Below are 25711 nucleotides of genomic sequence, written 5' to 3'. Positions count from 1 at the left end.
AAGGGTCATTCAACTCCCAAAGGGTACAAAACCCACAGGTCGAGGACCACTGCAGTAGAGCATCATGGGGGAGTGGAGAGGGATGTGAGTTTCAGATGACCGAAGAGGTTTTCAGACCTAGCTCACTTTTCTAGTTGTGGCATACAGAACAATTGCTCAATCTTGTTTCCCAGACCTGTAAATTGGGGGATGGATGTGATCATGGCTGCCACTGACCTCACAGACTTGTGGGAGAACTGGGTGAGATAATGTCTACTAAGGGTTGCTGTAAACAGTTCCATAGTACTAAGGGATTACTGTGGCCCGGCTCTGGTGACTACATGCAGAAGTATGTGCTAAAGAGAATTGGAAGGCAGCACATGAAACCACAGCCTTCCTTGTGTTTGCTTGGGAGGCACGGAAGCATGCAAACTTTTCCATGCTTCCAGGATCTTGTGTCCGAGTTCCCAAGGGCTGAGTACCAACCACGAGGAGGCAGGAAGACCAGTGCCTGTGGGAGTTGTAACCCACTCCATAGTTGAGCCTCTCCTTACAGAGTTCAAAGTAAGGACATGGGGGTAGGGGGAAAGGTGACCTCACCAGTTGCAGAGGAAAAGGTCAGGCACTAAAATGGCTGCAACCTCGCTTTCCACATCTTCCTCAGAGACAAGTGCTCTTCAGCTGACCCAGGCCTGACCCAGCATCGGAAGCCCCACCCTGCCTGCCGTGACAGGCAGCTTCTTAAGAAATGGATAGCCAGGCCCGGAGGTTGCTGGCAGCCCGCCCACTTGGCAGCTACTCTAGAACAGTCCAAGGAGTACAGGCTGCTCCCTGTCTTCTTCCAGCCTAGTCCTGGACAGCCTCCAGTCTCCACACTCCAGTCTTTCCCTCCTCTGCTTGTGGTGGGGACGGAATATGTAGCTGGGTATTAAGTCTCCGGAACGCCAGCTGGCATGAGACAGTGGCAGGGCCCCTAGCGGGGAGCAGGCTCCGTTCTCAAAACTACACAAAGTCCCAGGCAAATTTATTACTGTTTTTCAGCTTACAAGTGCACGGCACTGCTCAAGAAACGGAAGGCACTGTGAATGGCAGAGTTCAGTGCAGAGAATTGGCTGCAGGAACACAAGACGTCTCCCTGCCTTAGTCCCCTAGTCATTTAATCCAGTCATTAATCAGATGAGACTTATATACCACTGTCAAGCTTCCGGGATGGGGGAATGCTAATTAGAATGAAAATAGCACCCAAACAGCCCCAGAGAAAGGTGCTGAATGCAAAGTGTGTGTGTGTGTGTGTGTGTGTATGTGTGTAAAATCTCAGTGCTATCAAATTTAATAGATACCATTTTTTTTTTCTTTCGAAAACATTCCAGAGATGAAATTCAATAGCGCAAGAATCTATGAAGCTGTCTGGATGACGAAGGTGGTGGGCTTGTGGGTTTTAACAACTGGCTCTGCCCCCCTTCGGTACCCACCCACTTTAATGAAGAAACCAGGGTTGTTCTGGAGCTCCCAGAAGCGCAGACGTGACAGGCTCCTTTCCTACTGAAAAGGCCCCGCCTACTCACTGCAGTTTCAGGGAACAAGCAGAGGAGTAGCTTCACCTTGAACGCCTGCCTTCCCTTGCAGGTTTTCTCTGGTGAGGTTGGAGTTTGTGAGGAGCACTGAGCAGGGTTGCTGCGCCCTCTTGTGGACTGTTTCTCTACCACATAGATTTTTAGAAGCTCTTGGACTCTACAGGGCGGCTGGGATTAGCTTTTCTTTTTCTTTTACTTTTTTCTTGTTTTCCTTTCTTTTCTTTCTTTTTTTTAAAACTTAAGTGTTTGGAGCGGTTTTAAGTTCGCAGAAAGCACTTCCCATGGTAAATGTGGATCCCTACAAGGGTGCCCGAGTGGTAGAGAGAGTTCACATCAGGGTTCACTTTGGTAGGGTACATTCAACGGCTTTGAACCTATGTAAAATGATTTGAGTCCATCATTCAAATCATTCCAAATCTAAAGTAGGATAAAAAGTATTTCTGTGCCCTTAGAAGCCCTGGGTGTCACCTACCATCATTCCAAAATCCTACCCTGGCACACCAAAAGCCTTACTGTTTCCATAGACACCCCCTCCCTTGCCTCATGCATAAGTTTCCCCAGAATTTCATGTCTGGAATCATACAGACTGTATCCTGTCCATATTTTTTCTCTTAATAATACACACCTATGTTTTCCCATAGCCTCATAGCTCATTTCTTTTTTAGCACTGAATAAGATATCCTGTCTGTGAGGTTAGCTTTGACTTCAAACAAGTCAGGTAGGGGTAGCATTTCAGTGGCTCCCTTTAGGCTATCTGGAGGTGGGTGAGGAGAGAGGCTATTACATCCTCAACTTGAAATACCACAGTCGTGTGTCCAACCTCCACGGCGCTCCCTCGAGTGGAAGGCTGTTGGATACCCAGCATATGCACGATACACATCAAGAAGGATCCGACGCAAGAATAAATCAAATAAAAGGGCACACGCTGAGAAGTTGTTTCTCTCTGCTCACTATGTTGGTTCTGGGCATTGAACTCAGGGAAGTGGGATTGATGGCAAGTTGCCGAAACACATTTGGAGAGGTGACTCTGGATTGGTGGACAATGTCCAAAGAGATCCCAAGTAAGGGGTTGAAATGGGAGTTAAGAATAGCAAAATTTAAAGAGTCATCTTCATAGGGATGACAAGACAGAGGTGTAAATGATACGGAAGCCCACTGGAGGATGTCTTGGGGCAAAAGGCACATGAGCAGGAAACAGACTCAGTTGCCCTAGGAAGCCTCTCTAGGTTTGACAGAGAGGAAATGCAGCCCTCAGCGGCATTCCAGAGTACAGGCCCCAAGCTTCCCTTTTGGCTCTCCCTCCTCGGCTACGGCGAGCCCGCATCTCCCTTCCATTTTCATGTGCGAAGTTGTTACCTCTCTCATCTTCTCTATTCCCAGAGTGAAGATGTAGGAGATGACGATCCATTCCTGAGTGGAAGGCCAGCGCTCCATCTTCACCAGCACGATGTAATTGAAGAGCATCAGGTAGCCAATGTACGCCAGCTGCAGGGAAACACAATCCAGAGTCTAACCACAGAGGCCTGGGAGTGGGGCCTGGGAGTGGCACGTGCACTGTGGTAGCACAGAGCAAGGTCAGGAGGCAGGGAACCCATGACAAGTGAGCTATGAGCTTAACTATCAAAGAACATTTATTCATTTTCTGTGTGCATTCTTGTGTGTGTGTGAGTGTGTGTGTGTGTGTGTGGGGGGGGGTCCGAGGACAATTTGCAGAAGCTGTTTCTCTCCATCCACCATGTGGGTTCTGAGAATCGAGCACAGGCCACTGGGCTCTGGCAAGAATCTTTACCTGCTCAGCCAGCTCTGCCCAACATAACTTTTAAAAAGGTTACCACAGTCAAAATAATTTAATTTACGGAGTTACTTTTGACCCTTATATGTGTTTCTGGGCCCTAACCTTGCACCTTTGTGTCACCGTGTATGAATCTGTATGCCAATCACTAGCTGTTGGTTTGTGTGTGTGTGTTTGTGTGTATGTGTGTTCATGTGTGTATGTGTGTTCATGTGTATGTATGTTCATGCGTATGTATTTGTGTGTATGTATTCGTGTGTGTGCATGAGTGTATTTGTGTTTGTGTGTCCATGTGTGTGTGTCCGTGTGTGTGTATGTGTGTGTTTGTGTATGTGTTCTGGTGTTCTGGCGTAGAAAAGAACCTGGCCTACCAGGGCTGCTCTTGCTTATGCACAGACTTGGCTCTCCATGCTAGGGTGACACGTATTTTAAAATGCTATTTATTTTTAAATTATTATTGAAAAGTTATTTTTAAAACACTAAGAATATATACTTTTTCCTCCCAATAGTTCCCAGGTAGATTAATGTCCACCAGAAAGAAAGGAAGACACAGATAGCACATATAAGTTGTCAAAGCTATACTGTAAGTAGCCTGGATTTAACCTCAAGGTTCCACTTCTGGTCTCTCCTGAGTTTACAATGTCTTCCTGGTGTTTTTGACCTGCAGTGGTCAAATTCTTAGGGAACATTTTACCTGTTTTCCTCTCTACAGTCATCTTGCCTTACCCTGGTTGGAATATTTGAGTTTGCTTTTTGCTTCTTTGAAATAAAAGAAGAGAAAATAAAGCTGTTTATGGGAAGGCCTGGGGTGTGTGGTCTGTTGTGTACCAGAGTGGATCAAATCCTCCTGAGGCCCTGGCCTCTGGGGTTTGAGTCCTGTTGTGACTGACTGAAATGCTAGTTATGGACAACACTCCTCAGGGGCAAGGCTTGGAGTCTGTTCCTGAAGCATTCAGTGATGTCAATGTGGGAAGAAAAGAATTGATGGTGCTCTTGCCTGAGAAAGTTTACCCCAAGGGGAATGGCAGATGATCGAAACCTCCCGCAGGCAATGCTCCAAGATGAGCAAGGCCCTGACTGGCCTCAGGGGCTGTGAGTGGGAACCCAGAGTGAGCTGATCCCACTCTGCATTCCTTGCGTCACATGGCAAAGTACAGCACAGCCTGTGGGCCGGAGGACTCAGGATTTGAGGAGCTGAAGACATTGGGTGACCTTGGGGCTGTAAAGGCAAGTTATGTGGCAGAAGCCACAGCCTGGCTAGGAGACACGAGATGTGGAACCAGGGATGTTGTCTTATCTACCGATGGGCTCCTTCCTTCGTTTTATAACTTGAATAGACTTTTAATGTGAATCGAAGGTACCACTGACACCCCCATTATATTGCTGACACATGTCCAGGTACAACTGTGGCACAGAATTCCCTTCCAGATTCTTCTTTTTATATCTTTCTCCTGTGTGTGTGTGTGTGTGTGTGTGTGTGTGTGTATGTGTGTGTGTGTGCCATAGGTTGTGCACAGTAGACAAATACTCTACCACCGAGAGCTACTTCCCAGCCCTTCCTTCATCTGAAGTAAACACCGTCCCATCTGGAACAATCAGACCTTGCTGGAGTGAGCGTTACGGCTGCTGAGGGCTGGCTGAGCTCTTTCTCCACCATGGTGATTTAAATTTTACATCCCCGCAACTACAGCTACAGCGATCCTTGCCTAGGTTCCCACACCTCCCCACATCAGAATCACTAGTGAGTCGTGGGGCTTTCTCATGAGAGAGGCCTTCTTTAAACGTTGGTTCCGAGTCCGGCCTGGTTCACATGGGTTCAGGTTACAATGAAGAACACACTGACGCCCACTCTGCACTCCTCTAGGCACAGTTACAGACACGACGTAAGGCACTCAGTGGGTGACACTGTCTAACACCCTCTGCTCCCTTTGGCCTGGAATTGTTTCTATCCTTCTGGTCCCTACTTTCCTTTTATTGAACAAATAAAATTCTGTTGCTTCAAGGTGGGGTGAACCTTGTTACAAAGCCCTGGTTTTTAAAGTTTTGTGAGGTTTAGTGCAAAATATTCCAAGGCATTGTCTCCTCTTGTCACATGTTCGCCCAGTGACATACGAACTCATTTTTTTTTTTCAGAATTTCTGCATTTTGGAGCATAGGTAAGTTTGCTAACAGGGTCCATCTTTTGTACTCAGGTCTAGTGTATTTGGAGGGAGGAAGGTAATGTGGGTTCAAGTTTCAACTCATGCATGACATCTTGTGTAAGTCACCTAAGACCTCTGGGAGAGGCTGAGCTAAGAAGGTCAAGCGTTTGAGCAAAACTTGGGTGAGACCCTGGCTTAAAACAAAAGCGAAATCCCAAACCAGAAGTGCAGTGGGTGATACTAATGAGGTGCCAAGGCTCAGAGCCACCGGCCAGGGTATTTGTGATGTGAAAGCATTGGTCTGAGTTGAGTCGGTGGGGACCAAGAGAATGAAGGAACTAAAATGGTGGGAATGTTGAACACCAGTGAAGAAGCAAAGACAGATGGCTTGGAAGGCTAAGTGGGGTCAGTGTTCATTGAAGAGCTGTTTAATTCTTTACACGATTCCTCCCATCCGTTTCTCCTATGCTTTGGACCGGGAATCTACTAACATTTGCAAAAGGCCACAGGATGGTTGTGTAGGCCAAGAGGGTTTGTTTGTTTTGTGTGTGTGCTCATAATTAACTTTGTGTAGCATTATGTATGGCCAGGTATAATAAACACTGAAATTTGAACTTCATATTTCACAAATTATTTCTTTTTTTTTTTAAAGCAATTTCAGTCAAGGTAAAAACAAAACAAACAAAACCAGGCTGGGGTCGTAGCTCAGTGGCATAGCCCCTGCCTAACATGCTTCAGGCACTGGATTGGAGGCCCGGCGCTCTAGAATAAATGAAATAAAAAAAGAAAGAAAATGAGCTTTCGTTTGTAGACCATAAGAGCAGAGTTTCTTTCTGGCTACAGTTTTTCAGGCCATTTCTGGTTGTGTCAACTGAATCCGAAGAATAGAAGGGAAAGGGTAGATGTTGGCATGGAAATGAGATACAGTTGTTGTACTGATGAAGCCGTTGTCAGCCTTAGGGAGGTCATTTGGGAAGCATCTGGAACCTTGCTTAAACATAGTAGCTGCTCAATAAATCATGCGTCTGGTGTTGAGTGGACAGATGACTCTGGCTTTGATTACCTCTCTGAAATGTGATTAGTTCAGGAATAACATTAGTTATTCTCACATTGTACTTATGGGTCCAGGGACTATTGTAAGTGTTTTATATACCTCCACACATTAATCTTCATAAGGTAGGTGGTATTATTGTCCCTATCTTATAGAAGGGATGGACAGAATGGGAAGGTAACTTGTTTGGTGTCACACAGCACAGAGGGATGTAGGTGAACCTATATGTCATCATAACTTTGCTGCTTTGTACAGGGAAAGCTTGAGCGAGCACTGTAAGAATGTAAACTGAATTTCTGAATGTAGGTAATTCTGTGGTGGAGATGACCTCATCACGTCAATGCGTTTGAAATTTTATTTTTACTAAAAATGAATATACCGTATGTAAGATGTGCATTTTTTTTTACTCTATCAGACTCTGTTAAGATCGTCCTTTAAAGTAGTGGCTTTCAGCCAGTGGTAGTTTTAAATCCCACGAATGCCTGGAAACATTTTGGCTGTCATCCTCAAAGGACAGAGTGTGCTACCGGCATCTGGTCGGCACAGAGCAGGGATGCTCCTGCATGTCAAAGATTTATCCTAGCTAAAATATCACCCGTGCCGAGGAGGTAAAGTCTTTCTTCCAAGGCGCTGTTAAATATTAGCATACTGGGCTGCACAGGAAGCAACTTACACGGTCATTTGAGCTTTCTTGTGCTCGGACCTAGATTATCCTGTTGTTGATTTTAATGACTGTTCTGCAGCTGGTTATGAGAGAGTCTAAAAATACAGACACATTGTCCTTTATCTGATGTCACTCTAGTGGGCTGGACAGCATTAGAGATGGGCAGGCCAACAGCTCACATTAAGCTTCAGCGGTTTTTAACCTGTGGGTCACGAATGACCCCACCAGAAATACCAGATTTTTACATCACAATTCACACCAGTAGCAAGATTGCAGTTAATGAAGTAGCCACAAAACTAATTTATGGTGGGGGGCCACCACAACGTGAGGAACTGTATTAAAGGTTCATAGCATTAGGAAGGTTGAAAACCGCTGGAAAATGTCATTGGAAAGGAGAAAGAGAACCCAGCTATGTCTCTTTCTACTAGATCAGACACCATTTCAGGGACAGCCCATGGCTTTGCTGGCAGGAAGTGTATGTAGGGTGTGATTCCTGGAGGATGCTTGCCAGGGCTGCAGGCTTTCTTGCTTTGAGCTGCTTGCCGTTTAATTGTGTCTGAGTGAGAAAGTGTGGCAGATTGGAAGCTGTTACTTACAGATACTCTCTGTCCCCAGAGGAGTTACATCCACACTGTGCTTCAACCCGACCCACCAAATGTCCCCCTGAAGCCCAGAATGGGCACCTGTAATGGACCACTCTGTCCTAGATCTCAACAAAGGACAGTGTCTGGAAAATAGACATTTGTTTTCATGGTGAACTAAACTCATACACATCTCATATCTGTTTCTGTGACTCCTCACCTCTGTCAGAATTATACCTTCTGGGGCAAGAAGAAAGGCAGTCCATGGACGCTGCTCACCAAGATCCACAAATCTTATGAAGCTACTGGGAAACCATGGTCACAGAGCTTGCATTCCTGCACCTGTGACACTTTTGATGCTGCTCAGCGAAAACCACACAGGTGCCTGAACCAGGGACACCCGCCCCTGGGGTTAGCCATTTGGAAAGGGAGAAGAAAATGTGCTTACAGTGTAGAACCAGAACTTCACGATGGGTGCGTTGTAGAACTCATAGATTTTTCGGCCCACGGGGATTAGTCGATGCCTGCTTTGAACTTCTTCTTCATCTTTCTTTCTGGATGACTCCCCATTGTTTCGTCCCAACATTGCCTACAGTAGGAGAAAACAGAGACCATCATGTCTGGGCTCTTTAGGCCATTTTGTAGATGGGGAACAGATCCTCCAGGTACCTGAGAGCTCACAGAACTCAAGAATATAAGCCCAACACCCTGGACATACAAAGGCATGCCTTTCCTATGTGTGAGTTTGTACTATGTTAGTGCAAACTGTTTATTTCTTCTTCTGAAAATGGAAGGCTTGCAGGATATGTTTTGAGCTTTCTTTTTTTTCTTATCTAAACCTTCTGAGTAAGGTAGGCAGTAGGATACACACTGAGTTCTGAAAAGGATAATAATCGGTGCTTGGGTAGGCCAGGCTACAGGGATCAGTCCCAGTTCTGTTACTTTCTTCCCATATGTATATGAGACACACTAGATCTGGATTCAAATTCTGTTTCTGCCTGTGCTAGTCACTCTCTAGTTAAGGTAGATTGGACCAGAGTCCATCATATATCCCTGTGAGCCTTCTGTCTCTGCCTACCCTTCCTGGCACTGGATTACAGGCTCATGTGATCACAGCTGGCTTTCTGTGTGGGTCTTGGGTTTGAACTCTGGTCCTCAAGCTTTTACAGCACGTTCTCTTACTTGCTGAGCCACGCTCCTGCCCTCCAACCTGAGAGTCATGTGAGAATAGGATGAGACATTATTGTAACTGCTCAGAATCGACAAGGATTTGGGATAAGACATAGTATTTGGCACATGAGTTTCAAATGAAGAGATTTAATTATAGCAATGATTGCAATTTGCAGTGACGTTGAGGACAGAGATAGCCACCACTTGGCTTAGTTTTCAGCCACCTGACACAACACATACGAATACTAGTTCCAAGTGTTTCATTGATTTCTTTTTAGCCACTCCATTCAACTGCACGACACTCAAAAAAGGTCTATCCAGTAGTATTTCTGGGGGAAGAAACTCCCATTCCTTTGTGTATCCTGGTGAGAAAGATGCCTTGAGCTAATGGATAGGAAGATTTCATGGCTATCACATTCATCAGTAAGCTGAATCGATAATATTCTGGCAGGTTAAGCACAGGAGAATCCAATCAACATTGGCCACTGCCCAACTCGAGAGACTCTGATTGTATGAGATGTTTGTCCTGGAATTTATATAACAGTTATTCTCTTCCTGTCCTCCTGCTTATTTCTAGGCCCAGTATTACAGTGCCCTTTGGGGGACATGGTGGGATGAGAGTAAAGATGATTTGAGGTTTTTCAGGTATCCTTGGGGTGAACTCTAGGGGCAGTGGCTTTCCTAGCAAAGGCCTGGACCTCTGCATGTGCTGAGACTGTCTTAGGCTTAAGTTCAGGCTGGGACACTTATTTGGCTGTGTAGATGAAACAAAACATTGCACCCCGCTTTTTCCTGTATCACTCACATATGCTCAGAGGAGGGTACACTGGTAAAGTTTTGTCTTTCACAGGCTTGCCATTTCATCAGTTCTAGACTTAGCAGTCTAATTCGCCGTTGATTTCTTTTCCTGTGGTCAAACCTTTCCTTTGACATTGCTTAAAGCAGAATTTAACAAGGCCATATAGATAGAAAAGAAACATTAAAAACAGTTACAAAAATATTTTCTAGTAGAGGAAGAGGTTTGAACAGTGTCAAATATAGGACTGCCCAGTGCAGATTTGAGACAGGTGTCAATGTGGAGAAAGATTCTTTGATGTAAATTAATCTGCTAAAGGCTACAAACATAGAACGAGTAGAGACTGATATTCCTAGGTGTCATTTTGGAAGCAACCAAGGATGTCCTATTCTCGGAAAGGATGTGTTTTGCTAGAAGCTCAACGAAGGGAATAGGCTTGTCAACAAGCACATTTCTCTAATCTTGTCTAGGGCGAGACGGTCACCAGAGAAGCAAAAACAGACTTCCCCTCTTTTCATTGTGAAAAGAAGCTCTCTTTTCACAGTGTTGCCCCTACTGAAAGCCTGCAGCCCACAAGTCCCCACCTTATTCTTTTCTGTGAGGTTTCTACTTATCATCGCCCCTCCTACTCAGCTTCTCAGTGAACAGTGCTGGGATCTACTCATTGGCAAACCTGTTGTGCTCTGGGAGTACATCTTTACAGTGGTTTCCTGAAGGATCAAACTAACTAAAGCTCTTTTTTTTTTTTTAAAAAAAATTTATTTATTTATTATATGTAAGTACATTGTAGCTGTCTTCAGACACACTAGAAGAGGGCATCAGATCCCATTACAGATGGTTGTGATCCACCATGTGGTTGCTGGGATTTGAACTCAGGACCTCTGGAAGAGCAGTCAGTGCTCTTAACTGCTGAGCCATCTCTCCAGCCCCCCCTAACTAAAGCTCTTAAGGGACAAGGGAAGCTCCTTTCTCTATACCCAGCCACAAAAATACCATTCAGCTTCTGGGCTCTCCTTCTAGGATTGGTGCCTGTGAGGGAGCCACATCTCACTTGATTTGGGACACCTGGCATCCCTTGGAGGCTCTCTACTCTGTGGCGAGCCAAATCCACTCAGCAGGGCCATCTGATAAAGAAAACAATTCTCTCTCCCCCTTGACAAATGGCAGAGGTTGTTAAATATATAACAATAGCTAATGGAGTATGTATGCCTGGATTCTAATGCCAGTTAGAGTACTAGTTAGTTGCAATTAACTAGCTGGGTAAAGGGGGGCAATTTAAGCTCTGAGTCCTTGCTTTCTAATCTATGAGGTAGAACAATGTTTACCTGACAGGCATGATGTGTTCCTATGAGTAGTGGGGGCGGACAGAGTGTTTAGCACTGTTTCAACACCATAAGCAAACATTTATTAATGATTAGTTGTCGAAGTTTAAATCCATGTGCCTAAGTGGTTACTCTATCTATCTGTCTGTCTGCCTGCCTATCTGTCTGGTCTCTATCGATCTACCTATCGATCTATCGATTGATCTATCTATCGATCTATCCATCCATCCATTCATTTTACATCACAACTGTGGCACAGGTGGTTTGCCCTTTAAACCAATAAGCACCTGTGAGGCAGACAAACCTATTCTCCCACTCTTGAAGGGATGAAACTGTGTTCAAGGGCACGGAGCAAGTAGGTAAAGAGGCAGGATTCTGACTCTTTACCTATTTGCTGGAACAGCCGGCAAGAATTCAGTATCAACACTACCCATGATGAAAATACCATTTCTCATCTGAGGAGTTCAGAGATCAAAATCACGACATGATCTTCAGGGAAGGCAGTCTCAGAGGCCATTGCATGGCAGGACACGGCAGGGTTATTGTTGTTGTTGTTGTTGTTGCTTTTTAAACAGATGCCTATACAGATTTTTACAGAGATCTGGGAGCTGAAACAAAAATTGGCTTTTCATCCAGTAAGTGAAGGATCATATCTCTCATCAAATTCCTAGGAAGGAGTTTCTGGAAAGAAATACTGTGCATATGGAAGAGGAACATGTCCCATGGTCGTTCCAGGGAGGAGACTCATGCAGTCTTTTTGTCACCTGAACCAAACCAATTTCATCCTCTCCTCTTACAGCTCCTTCTGGGTCAATACTCCTGTGGCAATGAGGGAGGTTGAGGTGCCTCAGATCTGTCCTTATAGAGTTGCTATTTGATGCAGCTCTCCCAAGCTACAAAGCCCGATTTGCCCTTTAATAGCACAGGCTATTTTTAGCCTTTGGGCACAAGCCAGTGGCAGTCATGTCACTCTGGTAGGGGCTGTGGGAAGTGATTCCATGCATAGCTGTCTTGTTCCCTCTGCAGAACAAAGCATCCATGTTCTATAATTGTACTGGGAAGCTAATAAAAGCTTTTCCACACAAACCTCAAAATTCAATTAGCGCTGGTTTTATGACTTCGACCCTGAAGACAGATACAGGCTTAGCTTCTGACCAGCAGAATGCTCCCAGCTCAGCAAAGCTGGCTGCTCATAGCTCCTGGCTTCCCTTTCATTCTTGTGTGTTAAGACTGCTAGTCATATCATCGTGTTTATAAACGGATGCTTGCTCAGAAAATTGAGGGCGTCTGGCTTTGAATCTCATTGCTTTGTTTATTGGGACCATTGGCAGAACGACTTAATATACAGTTGGATCCTAGAGAAGTCCTGTTTGTGCACAAAGAGGAGGCTTATGATATTGTAGTCTCAACACTTACAAGGTTAGACCTGGCAGGGGCTGGAGAACCCTTGTCTGCTCTCAAGTATTATTGAACCCCAGCAGTATCCATAGCTGACTGGATTGGGGGATTCTCTTCAGGGAGAAAAACTGCATAAGCGTTTTCTTACTGTTAGCTCCATGTCCTCTTCATCTTTTTCCTTTGTGGGCTTCTCTGGTTCCTCCGGCTCCTTCTCTTGGAGATGAATTTCTTGGGCCTGAGTCATATAGGGCATGTCATCTTTGTTCTTGAACTCCAAGCTGAGAATTGAAGGAGGAAGTAGAATTCCCAGAATTACCTAAAGTGATAATAATGATAATAATAATAATCACATTTAAAGGATTACGATTAGGGTGGTTGCTTAGAATCAGAAAGCCTGGGCTGTGGTCTATGAGCGTGTGTTTGTGCACGCACATGCACATGCACAGGTGTTGCGTTTACTGTACAGGGATGTGGGTATTTGGAAATTTAAACGCATGCAAAAAGGATTTTTTTGCTCATCTAGGCATTACTTATTTTATTACTTATTTATTTTGCTCAAATAAATCTTAACCTATTAATTCTTACTTTCCTGAGGGGAAAACTGAGGAGAGAAAGCTTATCCAAGGTGGAAAAACATAAGATTTCCATTTAGTTATTAAGCAGCGCTTGGCTTTGTAAAAATCAATTCATACATATGCACTGACATTTATTCGTAAATGTATCAAGTAGAGTTGATATGTTGGCTGATGATCTCCATAAAGAAATGCTTTCTAAATTGACCTCGAAGGCACATGCAGAGAGTCATTTAATCTACCTCACAACATTCTGCTGGCATTAGCTAATGCAGAGATCTCTGTATTCATCAAGAAGAGTTGGTCCTCTTGCACAGAAGCCCCAGGAAGACCAGCATTATATTGCTTTCATGGGCAAACACTGTAAAATCCCAGTGTCAGGATGCTCATGATACAGACTTTTCTCATGACAGAGCTCTCCTCCATTATCAAAGAGCAGTGTCTGCTTCATTGTCTCTCTCTCTCTCTTTTTTTTTTTAAAGATTTATTCATTTATTATATATAAGTACACTGTAGCTGTCTTCAGATACACCAGAAGAGGGCATTGGATCTCTTTACAGATGGTTGTGAGCCACCATGTGGTTGCTGGGAATTGAACTCAGGACCTCTGGAAGAGTAGTCAGGTGCTCTTAACCGCTGAGCCATCTCTCCAGCCCGTCTCTTAATTCTAAAATGGTCCAGTGTACAAGACTTCTGAGGATGAGCCTCCTTGAAAACACTGCACTGAGTGGAGGACTTAAACACATTCTGAAGGGTCAGTGAGTATCAGGTGCCTACAGGGACAGCCAGGCCCTGAAATACCCATGGGGACTTACAAAAAAGCGGCAGAAGTGACATTGAATTATATTTGAGAAGCTCAAATGGCATGCGGGCAATCTTCATAGGATATACTGCCCTGTCCTCAGAGCTGAGAATTGGCTGGGCTCTCCACCGGAGGCCAGACTTGGCAACTACTAGCAGCATGACTGTGGGACGTAGTACAGGAAACCTTTTTGTAACCTGGGGCTAAGAGCCCACAAGAAAGGTAGAGCCTGGCAGACAGTGTTGATCCAGTAAAAGTGCAGCCAAAGAGGACAGGATGCGGGATTGTGGGATAAGTATGTCAAGAGAGCTTATGTATATCATGAACAATGTGGTGACGTCATACTACATACCAGCAATCTGTTAAGGGAGTATATTTTAGCCAATCTTACCACAGGCAAAAATAAGGGTAACTGCAGGATGACGACTATGCCAATTTGCTTGACTCTGATAGTTATACCTACCCTGTGCTGTTAAAGCGCCATGTTGTTATCTTAAATATATAATTAAAAACTGGCATCATGAAAATGAAATGAAACCAACACTCTTCCATTTTCTCTTGATCATTTATGTCTATTTCCCCTTTAATCTTTTTACTTCAATGTTTTCCTTAAAGATCATTTTTAAAAAGGATTAGATGAAGCAAAGATTGGGCTGAGTGTGCAGATCAAAGACACAGAACTTGCCTGGCATGTGTGGGACCCTGAGATCCTCTGAGAAGCTACAAACAAATATGGCAAAAATCTACAATCCAACTTTTTGTTTTTAGGAACAAGTCCCTTTACCACCTCTTCAATACCTGAGGCAACTACTGCAAACAACTGATTGCTTGCATTCCTTTTGTTTCTCCTTAATTTATATAGCTAAAGATGTGCATACACCTTTTCATTCTGGGCTTAGGTGGTACAAACTGGTCTGTGATTTGCATTTCTTCATTGGAAAATAGGACCAGAGATTAGGGGTGCAGCTCACTGCCCTGTGTGAGGTTCTGGGTTTGAGTTCCAAACAATGATATTTTTAAAAGTGAATAATGTCACTATCTATCTATCTCAATTTATTTAAAACATCTCAAGCACATACTATAGAGCCCATGCCTCTAAGATGTGACATAATGTAAAACTAGCCTGGGTGGGACCAGAAGGGCATTCAAGGATGAGACTCCTGTGGCAGCATGGCTGTGTCAGAGCATACGGTGGCCCCTACAGTATCTGTATGTTCTCTGCATTTTAGAATCTGAGAGAAGAGTTTGTTGAGGTAGTCCTTAAGATCAGCCCTCAAGACTCCCAATCCAAGGCATGTGCAGATAGAGGCAGAATAATCAATCAATGTATAGAGCATATGTAGCTTGCCTTCTTACATGTGACAGACCTCAAGTTCAGATTCTTAACTCTAAATGCAAATCACATCTGTCAGGAGGTTTTAGTGAACAGTGGTGGATTAGGACCACCTTCCAACATAAGACAACCTCCAGACCCACCACGGACTTCCTTGGAAAGCTACAACCAACCCCTGGATGCTAGGGTAATACATCCTTTTTGGGTATGCTGACCTTGAGGCCTGAGTTCTTTCGCATGCGGAGCCGTCCCATCCACATGTCGGTAAGTAGCATCTGGCTGCACGTGTGTGCGATGAAGTCGCGGTGCTTGGCCGCCACCGCCAGCTGCAGGCATGTGGCATTGCTCCAGTTCCTCAACTCATACGTCAGCAGCTTCATGGCCAGCTGCTCATCCTGCTTGTAGGACTGGTCCAAAAGCTCCACAGCCAGCTGGCCAAAGTCCCTGAAAGGCAATGTTCAGGAGACACTTTCAGGCCAGCGTGAAGACTGCCATGGACAGAGATGGGGGCCCACTGTTCAATTACAGTTAGCTTGTGTAGAGTAGCTGTTTCATGTAAGGTCTAGTCCACTCAAAAACCCACTCAGCCAACATTCTTTAAGCCTTCTCGATGTGTCAGGTACCATGTCCAGAACTGAAGGTGTTAGTTAAAGCTAGACTCCTGCACTCAAGGCCCCCAATACAGCACATGTCAAGGAAGAGACAACGGTCAACCAATGACTAGGGGGTGTGTCTTCTTAAATAAGACAGACCTCAAGTTCAAACCCTGTTCTTGCCAACCAGGTATAATCTTGGCCAAGTTACCTAAATTTTCTGAGGTGCTTTCGTAGGTTGGATGAAAGGCATGGTGATGTGACCTGTTGCATGGGGGCACTTGAGAGGATGAACAAAGTCTGGGTAATGTCTCCACACCTCTAGGCGGCATTGTGCACAATATGGGTAAATTACTCATGCCAACCCTCTGTGTGTTCTAGTGGGGTGACTCTGCTATGGTATAAAGTTTTATGAAGTGCAGAACTTCTGGCATTTGGAGCCTCCCTATCCCGATTCCCCCACCCTCCTCATGTGCTGGCTGGCCAACCTGGAGTTGTGGTTCAGCTCTTGGGAAATGTCATCCACCATATCATTCTCAGAAGCCTCATGAGCCATGGCTTTGCAGAGTTTGCAGGCCACCAGGGCTTTGGCCATGGCCTCCTCTCCATGCTGCCAGAAGAACAGGGCCATCTTCTGCCTCTTCATGAGGACAGCCCACACCATCAGCTCATGGAAGGGGAATGGGAAGTGGTTAATCTCAGGGTCATCCAAGTCTATGTCCACCTCTTCCTCACGTTTCTTAGTTGTCTTTCTTCCTCTCCGCAGGGGGATATCATCCTGCAGTCGTAGAGAGACAAATACAGGCCGAGTCGGAAGTGAATCGGACCAATTCATTACCCACACTATGCATAACGTCCATGGGCTCAGCCCTGGAACCACACTCAAATGAACCAGACCAGTTCTTATCCCAAAGAGACTCACAAGTCCCTTGAGGGGCCAATTAAGGCTTAGTAAATGCATCCTCAGCTGTTGACATGTCAGTTTACACTTTACTTAAAAAAAAAAAAAGAACAAATCAAGAACAAGAGACATTTTCTAAGCAACAGGAGGATGGTGGGTTTGAGGCCAGGGTGGGCTACACAACGAGAGTCTGTCTTTAAAATTCCAAAAATATTTTCAAAGGCCATTTTCTTTCTTCCCCCTTTTTTTGTTTGTTTACTTTTGTTCATTTCGTCTTCCACAGGTGTGGCTGTCTCTACCCCATGATGGACAGCACTGCCATGTTAATTATTTATTTTCTGAAAAAGCAAGGATAATAGATACTTGTGTTTTCACAGAACAACAATAAACAATGAACCAATGATGGGAACACAAACACTCAAGCTCCTGCATCCCCGTTAGACGCATCTGTGGCATTCTTTTGTATCTGTTGCCATTGTAAATATCTATAATTGATTTTGCCTGTGGAGTTTATACACTTGGTTTTCAAGTCAGTATTTACAACAGGATTTACTTCTTTTTTTGTTTTTGTTCCCCCACCCCAAAATGCACACAAAAATTCAGTGTGGAATTTTAAAAGCTACTGTGAGCTGCCACCATGGCACTTGGAAAATCTTTATTTCCTTATTTTAGATTCATGCACTAAGCCTTATTATTAAAATGAATTCATATATCTTTTAAGTATGTGAGAAAGAGAATAATTGACACTAATAATTTGAGCAAACACTAACCTCCATTCCCAGCAGTTTCAAGGCTTTGGGCTGTTTAAAAAAATGTTGTGAACAAAGTTAGATCTTGTTTTCATTGAGGTAAGGAACGAATGCTACTATAATGCAAATAAAGAATATAAGAGCTCTACTGTACCATACAGCATTAATTTTTATGTCACTGCGTACACACAATAAAAGGAACATGTTTGTTGGTTTTTTGTTTTTTTTTTTTTTTTACAACTTCTAGGAGAGTTGAGGATGCTGTGATTTTGGTGAAGCACAGAGGATTAGAGAACTAAAGAGATAAAACTGAAGTCTTATAATGACTTTTGTGGACCAGTCTCTCCCTTTTCTATAGTCATCCTGCTTGATTGGCCCCTCCAGGACATCAGGCACTTGAATGAATATTATGGACTGAATGTTTTCCTCCCCGTCCCCATCATGTGATGAAATTCTAACTGACGAGGGACTGGTGTTGGGGCAGATATTTGGGGGAGAGTGTTAGTTCATTATGAACGACACCTCTTGAAAGAAATTTGTGTCTTTATCAAGAAGACTAATGGGAGCTTGTGTGCCTTTTCTTGTATGAAGACATAGCCAGAAAGGGCCATCTGTAAAGGAGAATACAGATCCTCAATCTATTGGAACCTGTGCTTGGACTTGGAGCCACGAGAGACACACCGATGCTGTTCATTTGTCCCTTAGCCCGTGGTGTTTTGTTACAGCAGTGTGAGCAGAGAAGACAGATGAAAAATGAGACAATCAACAGATCAAACCAGATATTTCTCAAACCTCTGGAAAACCTCTATTATCTGGAGACTTAGGGGTATAATTCGAAATGTTTGTTTAGCTTGCTTGCTCTAGCTGTCTTCCGGTGCTGTCTTCCGGTGCTGCACGGTAGATCAAAGGTGCATGACCCAGAGCAGGTGCTGATGGTGGCAGAAGTGACTTAGTAGTAACTTTCTGGGCCACGCTGGGAGTGTGTAAAACGGGCACAACTGAAGGCCACTTGGGAATTATAGAGCTTGCTTTGGATTGACAAAGGGGAGAAAAAAATTACAGCCTGGGGGCCAGGATCTGTGCTACTAAGCGCGAAAGAACAGTGGGGGTCATTTTGGACGCTTCCGAGGATATAAGAATGATCAGAATTAATAAAAATTGTGAGCCGACGGTTCCTGCAAACGTGATTCGATTGTGTAAGTTGCAATAGCCTAGAGCTGGTCTCCCACCTTTTCTCTTTTGGCTTCTGAAACGGGCACCTCTAAATTTTTTGTCTTCATTCCAACTTTTTTTTGTACCCCTCTCTCGGTTTTCTAATAGACCACAAAATACTTTCATTAGTGAGAAACTTTGTTAGAAATTAAAAAAAAAAATAAAGCAAAAACAAAAAAAAATCACAACAACCAAATAATAAGAAAACCATGCACATTATTTAAAAGAAAGAAAGAAAAAAAAAAAGAAAGAAAGATGTTATGCCCACTACTAGCAAAGATAGCAGCTCTCGGGATGTCATCTCAGGGTCCCCCAGCCCTGGACAGAGAGTAAAGCCCAGACTATGTTGGTAGAAATAACTCGCCTTTGAGATTCCACCCTGTTTATGAAAGCACCTGTGGTCCAAAGCCGTGAGGGCCCCAGCTCCACCATAATGTTGGAGCTGCTTGGCTGCTGCCATTGGATCCCAATGCTAGGCAAGAGAGGAACCAACCAAACAAGACAATAACAAACTAACAAACCACAAGCAGCTTCACTCAAGAATGTCCTCAAAATGTAAACAATGTAATCATGGGCTAAATTGACCCCTGAGGAGGTGTCCGAAACACGCCCTATTACCGTCTCGTGGGATGTAAGATGAAGCTGTCCCTGCCTGGACCACTTTTGCCATAGACTGACCCAACGATACTCCAGAAAAAGCACAGATTTTTGCTGGAATTGAATTACAGGCGTTAAAAAAAAAGCAACCCCCACCCCCCAAACCCCAAACCCCAAACCCCAAAATGATAGATCGTTTTTATTTAAAGGAAAGACTAGCAGAGAGACTGTGGTTATTTAGACAGCAACACTAGACAGACATTTTTAGGATGATCAAAGTGTGACTGTCATCTCAAGGAAAACAGGATAGAATTTGGTCAGTGTTTTAAGTTGAATAATAAATTTCGGTAGTTTGGATGGGAAAGGAGGAGAGGTGCACTTTCTGTCTTTCAACTCATTTTCCCATTGGAGGCAAGGGGTCGTACCTCAAATCTCTCCTTCCTAGTCTTCCCCAAACAGCCTAAGAACAAGCCAGAAACTCACCCTTTTGGGGCCAAAGAGATTGTGGTAGAGGGTCCGAAAGCGCTTGCGCGTGTAGTTGCAGCGGTAAGCCCCGCCCATCAGGTACTCGATCACCAGGCCAATGTCTATCAGGCTGATTCTGTAGTCCGGGGGCAGGTTTCCCTGTTAGGGAGGAAGAGAACAACAGACAAACCCAAAAAAGACGGTGTGGTTTACTAGGGGTTGATTGGCAAGTGTTCTGTAACTATTTTAGAGTAAAAAATATATTGAAAAAAGAAACATGAATGTATTATTATGCTGGTTAATTAATTCACCTTAAAATAGATCCAACCGAAACCTGGATACTCTCGCTTGGAAAGAAGACATAAGTTAAATAAGAAGATGCGGTAATCGCCGGCAATAACAGAAAATCAAATTATTTATTCAAGTCTTCAGCTGGGGAGAAAAAAACACCAGTGTAGCAGAGAGAAACACAGGCTAGACAAGGTAAGGGCTGTATCATTCCCGGCTGCTAGATGCAGGGTCCCCTGATACTCCTGAGCCCTCTCTGTCCCTGACCCAGGAGGCAGGCCTTTTGTTTACTTCCCACTCACAAAAGGAAGACTCCTCTCAGAGGATGAATGTCACTACCAGGGTGGGGACCACTTAGAGGTCAGGTCTACTGGAACACAAGACCTCTGTTAGCCAGTCACATACACTGGTGTTCCCCGACTCGCCCAAAATAGGAAGCATAGTGTCAGAACGTTGTATGCATGTTTTGTGTGTGTGTGTGTGTGTGTGTGTGTGTGTGTGTGTGTGTGTGTGTGTGTGTGTGTAACAGAAGAAATTTTAACACTGGAACAAAAACTTTCACAAAATTTGTGTGATCTTGTCACCTTTTGTTTCAAAGCAGCTTGGTTATTGTTGGGAGGAGGGCACAGTGCTAAGACGGGACCTAGGATTTTGTGCATACTAGATAAGCATTTTAGTTAACTAATTAATTATTAATTAATAATGCTTTTTTTCTCCAGATTGGGTTTCTCTGTGAAGGCTTAGCTGACCTGGAACTAGTTCTGCACAACAGGATGGCTTCTAACTCACAAGATCCACCTGCCTCTGCCTCGACATTGCTGGGATTAAAAGTGTGGGCCATCACCACCCAGCTAGATACGCATTTTGACATTAAGGCACATCTCTAGTCAGGGAGTAGCATTTCTTAAAGACCCAAATGTGGTGAATCTTTTAGTTTTTCTGTCTGTCTGTTTGTCTATCTATCTATCTATCTATCTATCTATCTATCTATCTATCTATCTATCTATCTATCTATCTATCTATCTATCATCTATCAATTATCTATGTATCTATCTATGTATCTATTATCTATGTATCTATGTATCTATGTATCTATGTATCTATCTATCTATCATTATCTTCTATCTGTCTGTCTGTCTGTCTGTCTATTAATCAATCATCTATCTATGTTCCAGGAGTGGAACACAGAGACTTGTTCTCATGGATTGTTCAAAAGAGGACTCTTTGAGCCCAAAGAAACTCTTTGCTCTCTTAAGTCAGGAAAGAAGGGCTGCCCAGTGAATTCCAGAAGGCCTAGATGCCTGGCTGAATTCAGGAAGCAGAACAGTATCCTCTACCAGTGATGGCCTGTGTCACACACACTGTGGGGAATTTGGTGACCACGTAGAGGCATGGACTGTATCCTGCCTACTTCAGTGTGTTGGGCCCCTATGGGCCTTATTGTCCCCTCTGGGGGACTTTTGATGAAAGCCTGAATTTGTGGAACCACTTCTCTCCCATTTAAGGCTCAAGGGACAATGGCACTTCCTAGGGACCTCTAGAGTATGCTATGGGAATCTCTGATGGTAGGAAATTAATCTAATTGGTTAAAGGAGGCTTCAAAGGAGTCTGTCATTAAACCTATAGTTTTAAATTTTTCCTGAATATTTTTTATCTTTATATTTCCTACGCCTTTTATAATATGCAGGGTGTGTTGGTTCCTGGAATTTCTGTTGTTGAAATATATTTCTGTGGAAGAATGAAATTATTGATGTGGTTGGGATCCAGTCTGTGGTAGAGCTTTTTGTGTTATGTTCTCAGTAACAAAATTAAGTAGCTACCCTTTTTAGCACCCCTGGTTGGGATAGCCCCAGCTCACTGGAAAATGTGACCTGAACTGCATGAGCCATGGTGTCTGGAATTCCGTGGCCGTTCTTGGTGTGGAGGTATGGAGGGACAGCCATTTAAGCATAAGATTTCACTGCTGTTCCTTTCAATCGCCCCGGTGTCCATCTGTCCACTGGGTTCTGCAGTTCCACTTGCTAGGGCTCCAAGTTCACGTTGGGATCTAAAGTGAGCCAGATCTTGACCTTGGTTCACCATATCTCATTCTGAAGTTTACTTAATTAGCTTAATTTGTCCTTTGAAGAAAGGTCTTTGCCTTCTGTATTTCCTTATGACTGTACTCTGAGACACTTATGCACACTATGGTGAGAAACTCAGGTATGAGCATCAATTTGAACTCTATGAATTGACACACCAGTGTTGTCTTAAAGCCAATGCTGAGTGGCATTTCTTAGGAATTTGACTAGTCTTTAAATATATAAGGACTAGGGGTTGGGGATTTAGCTCAGTGGTAGAGTGCTTGCCTAGCAAGCGCAAGGCCCTGGGTTCGGTCCTCAGCTCCGAAAAAAAAAAAATAAGGACTGCCAGGAAAGTGGTAATAGTAAAATTTAAAGAAATATAAATTTAAGAGCAGATAAGGCATTTTAAATGGAAACTTTACTTCAAAACAGGCAGTTGTTAATGCATACTGCCAAGGAAGGTGGTAAACTTTCTCACGTCAGAAGTGTTACCTGATATTGAAACAGAAGAAAGTTGTTTTGTTTTGTTTTATTTTATTTTATTTTATTTTATTTTGCTTTGGGTTCTATGGGGCAAAGGAAATGGCTTGCATTCTGTTTGACAACAAGGCAACAATGCCCACCTAACAGAAGCCAATGAGGATTCCTCACCTCCAGCATTGTCTCCCTGTCCTTCGAGGTGGTACAGGGAGATCTCTCCAGAAGGATGGAGAGAAGCTGTTCTTGTTTGTAACATCATGAGGAAGGAACATTTACTTAAAAAGGCTTGAGGTCTGCCTGCAAGGCTGACAGTATTTGTTTCTATACCTCTGTGTTTCTTGCTAGAAGACTGGAACCATTTTAAGAAAGGAAAAATAGAGTCTACAAATGAAACTGGATGTAATTTAGGCCTCCTGATGTAATTGTGTCCTGAGTAGACTAAAGTGAATGGCAGCCTTTGTGTATGACGAAGCTTATGGCCTTGACTGGCTGTGCTCTGGACCCATCAATGGTGAACCATCTGGATGGCTTAGCACAGGACACAATTATTGGACAGAAGGGGAGCTTGTAGGTATTCTTGTCAAGAAAGGTCGGAGACATGAGTCTCTAGGGCAAACAGCAGTGGGATAGGCTCTGTTAGCTCAACCCCATGCGACCCTGGATCGCTTTCTGTATCTCACTTTATGTTCTAAAGCCAGGTGACATGGACCGTTGCTCCTCAGGTCCCACCTGCCTCTCAAAGTCCAACTGCTAATTGGCACTCAGTTCTTTTATTTTCTATTGCCATTGGGCAGAGACCCCTTTGTGGAGTGTTCAGGGTTGTTGTCCCGGGGGTGGTGGTAGTGGTGTGCAGGGCTGGGCGTGGTCAAGGAGCTGGCAGGGATGGATCCGTGTTTTTACTTCATCTGCCTGGAAGGGGACAGAGAGTGGATGGCACCTTGCATGTTCACCCTGTAGTGACAACAGCCTCCAGGAGGAGTCTTCCTTCGCTTTAGATCTTTCCAAATTGGAACTAAAAAAATGACACAAGAGTCATTCTTATTCTGTCTGCTGTTCCTAGGCCTCTCCCCACCCTGTTGGTCATGACTTTGGTAATGGGCAAAGCCTCAAGAAGGATTTCCCATTTCATGCCTGAACAGTACAGGGTAGGTCCCGAGATTCAAATGGTCTAATAGAGAGGGTTGGGAGGCAGGTGGACAACTTGAAGATGTTGTCTTCATGCTATGAATCGTTTCTCAAAGGTAAGATTTAAGTCATGCCATGCTTGAAGGTGTCCTAGAGAGCAGTCCAAGTGCACAGGCTCCGTCTGCTCTTCAAAGTGAGCTGTCTTTAGGTGCCAGCTCATGATGGCCGTCAGACTTCAACTGCTTAGGGATGCTGATTCTTTTTTGCCCTCTGAAACGTAAAACAAGCCTTGAGAACAAGGCTTGCTTCCTCTGGGTGCAGGAAGTCTTAAATGATTGCTGTTTTTCAGGTTCACCAAAGGAGAGTGGGGGCAGGCTTGCTGGGAGGAAAACCAGTTACTAGGTAGGGGTCAGTCTGGGGAGTACTCAGGGGAAGAAAGGGAGCTACCCATGGTTTAGTAGATTGACAAAGTAAAAAAAAAATACAAAAAACAGGCAATTGATTATTTTTAAAATAAGAATGTCCCTGTAAATTTACATGAATTTAGCATATGGGCTTATGAAAATCTCCTTTCTTTACCTAAAGTTTCGGAAGCCCACCCTTCCTTCCTTCCTTCCTTCCTTCCTTCCTTCCTTCCTTCCTTCCATCCTTCCTTCCTTCCCTCCTTCTCCCTTCTTTATCCCTCTCTTGTATTCAGCAAAACTAGGTCTTGGTTCCTATATAAAGGGAGTTTAAATCATCTTTATTACACCACAGCCTCTATACGATATTCAGATCACCCTCCTCTGGTGGTGAAGGATAGCACAGATAATCTGAAATATTAGTACGTTTAATTGAAAAAAATAAAAGAGAAACTACTATTTAAAACAACCGGAGCTACAGATTGAGCAGACAGCTACTAAAATGGCAGATTATATCTTACAGAAGTGCAGACAGACTTGAGCCACTAGTTTAATAGGAAAGCATGAATGTAGTCAATGGATTTATGCATGAAACTGCTTCATAGAATTTGGTTGGCTTCTATCAGTTCACAGTTCTGGTGGTGGGTGCAGAGTAGCCATTCTTTACCATGTCGCTTCTAGATTGTTGTCTAGATATAATTTGAGATCTTGAGAGTCGCTAGGAAGCATTTCTCATCATTCATTCTGTTGGTTCCAAAGAGTAGCTGGACTTAGAGATGACTTTCTGGTTGCCCGATGGTGGTTGGATAATTATGAAACGTATCCTTGGGTTTGAAGGCATCATTTGCATTTAATTTAAAGACATCTCACTAAATACTATGTTTAAGATCCAGAACTGTACTGTGCATGTATGTGTGTGTGTGTGTGTATATATATATGTATATATATATATATAAAGAGACACTTATTACTGATCATTATTTTCTTGAATTTTAAAAATTAAATGTCCTAAAATATTCTTAGCATTTTTAACCTAGATTTTGAATCTCCTGAGTGACTATGTGGCCTAAATTAGAAACAGTCATAGTTACATGGTACCATAGGAAAAAATTTGTGTCCAGATGTTAATTTCTCTCCCTTTCACTTCTTTGAGGAACACAAAACAAAGAGCCCCATTTTCAGCTCATTTCACCCATGGACACAAACTGTCCACACAGTTTGTTCCTTTGAGGGTGGGAGGCTATTCCTCTCTTCCCTTCAGTAGCCAGACACTCACCTTATCAGAGAAATGAGTCTTTATTTCTCGTTTCTATTTTTTTTCCAGAAGAAACTAACCATAGGCTTTGTCTTTGCCTTCACGTAACTAGTGGCCTCCTGTCTGAGTAAAAGGTGAGACCTTTTATGAGGCCAGCTCAGGGCTATTCTGGGTGAGTTTTAAAGTAATTTCTTCCAGTTCCTAAATCAGCAAGTAAATGAATACTCCCACAACCTTCTTCTTGCTCTATTATTCCTGCTTCCCTTACAGGTCTGCTCTTAGCAAATAGTCCTTCCTCCAATGTTCTCACCACCTTTTTCTTTCTTAATAATCTATATTGTTTTCAAGGTATATTCACAACTAAGAAGCTTTAAAAGGGGAAGAAAGTACCCCAAAGATACGTTGCA

The 25711-nt window shown here is 43.7% G+C and overlaps 1 protein-coding gene across 1 annotated transcript in view; it reads right to left on the bottom strand.

The window, feature by feature from the left end:
* Positions 1 to 25711, bottom strand: part of Trpm3 (transient receptor potential cation channel subfamily M member 3) — an 851352-nt gene that overhangs the window by 60820 nt on the left and 764821 nt on the right. Inside the window, 8 exon segments of the mRNA XM_032891718.1 lie at positions 2910 to 3038; positions 8231 to 8371; positions 12617 to 12784; positions 15391 to 15619; positions 16257 to 16546; positions 17440 to 17469; positions 19711 to 19851; positions 20004 to 20039. Coding sequence (XP_032747609.1) covers positions 2910 to 3038; positions 8231 to 8371; positions 12617 to 12784; positions 15391 to 15619; positions 16257 to 16546; positions 17440 to 17469; positions 19711 to 19851; positions 20004 to 20039 — 1164 coding nt within the window.

Source organism: Rattus rattus, chromosome 2 (assembly GCF_011064425.1).
Source record: "Rattus rattus isolate New Zealand chromosome 2, Rrattus_CSIRO_v1, whole genome shotgun sequence".
Lineage (NCBI taxonomy): Eukaryota > Metazoa > Chordata > Mammalia > Rodentia > Muridae > Rattus > Rattus rattus.
This window is presented reverse-complemented; position numbering and strand designations above follow the sequence as displayed.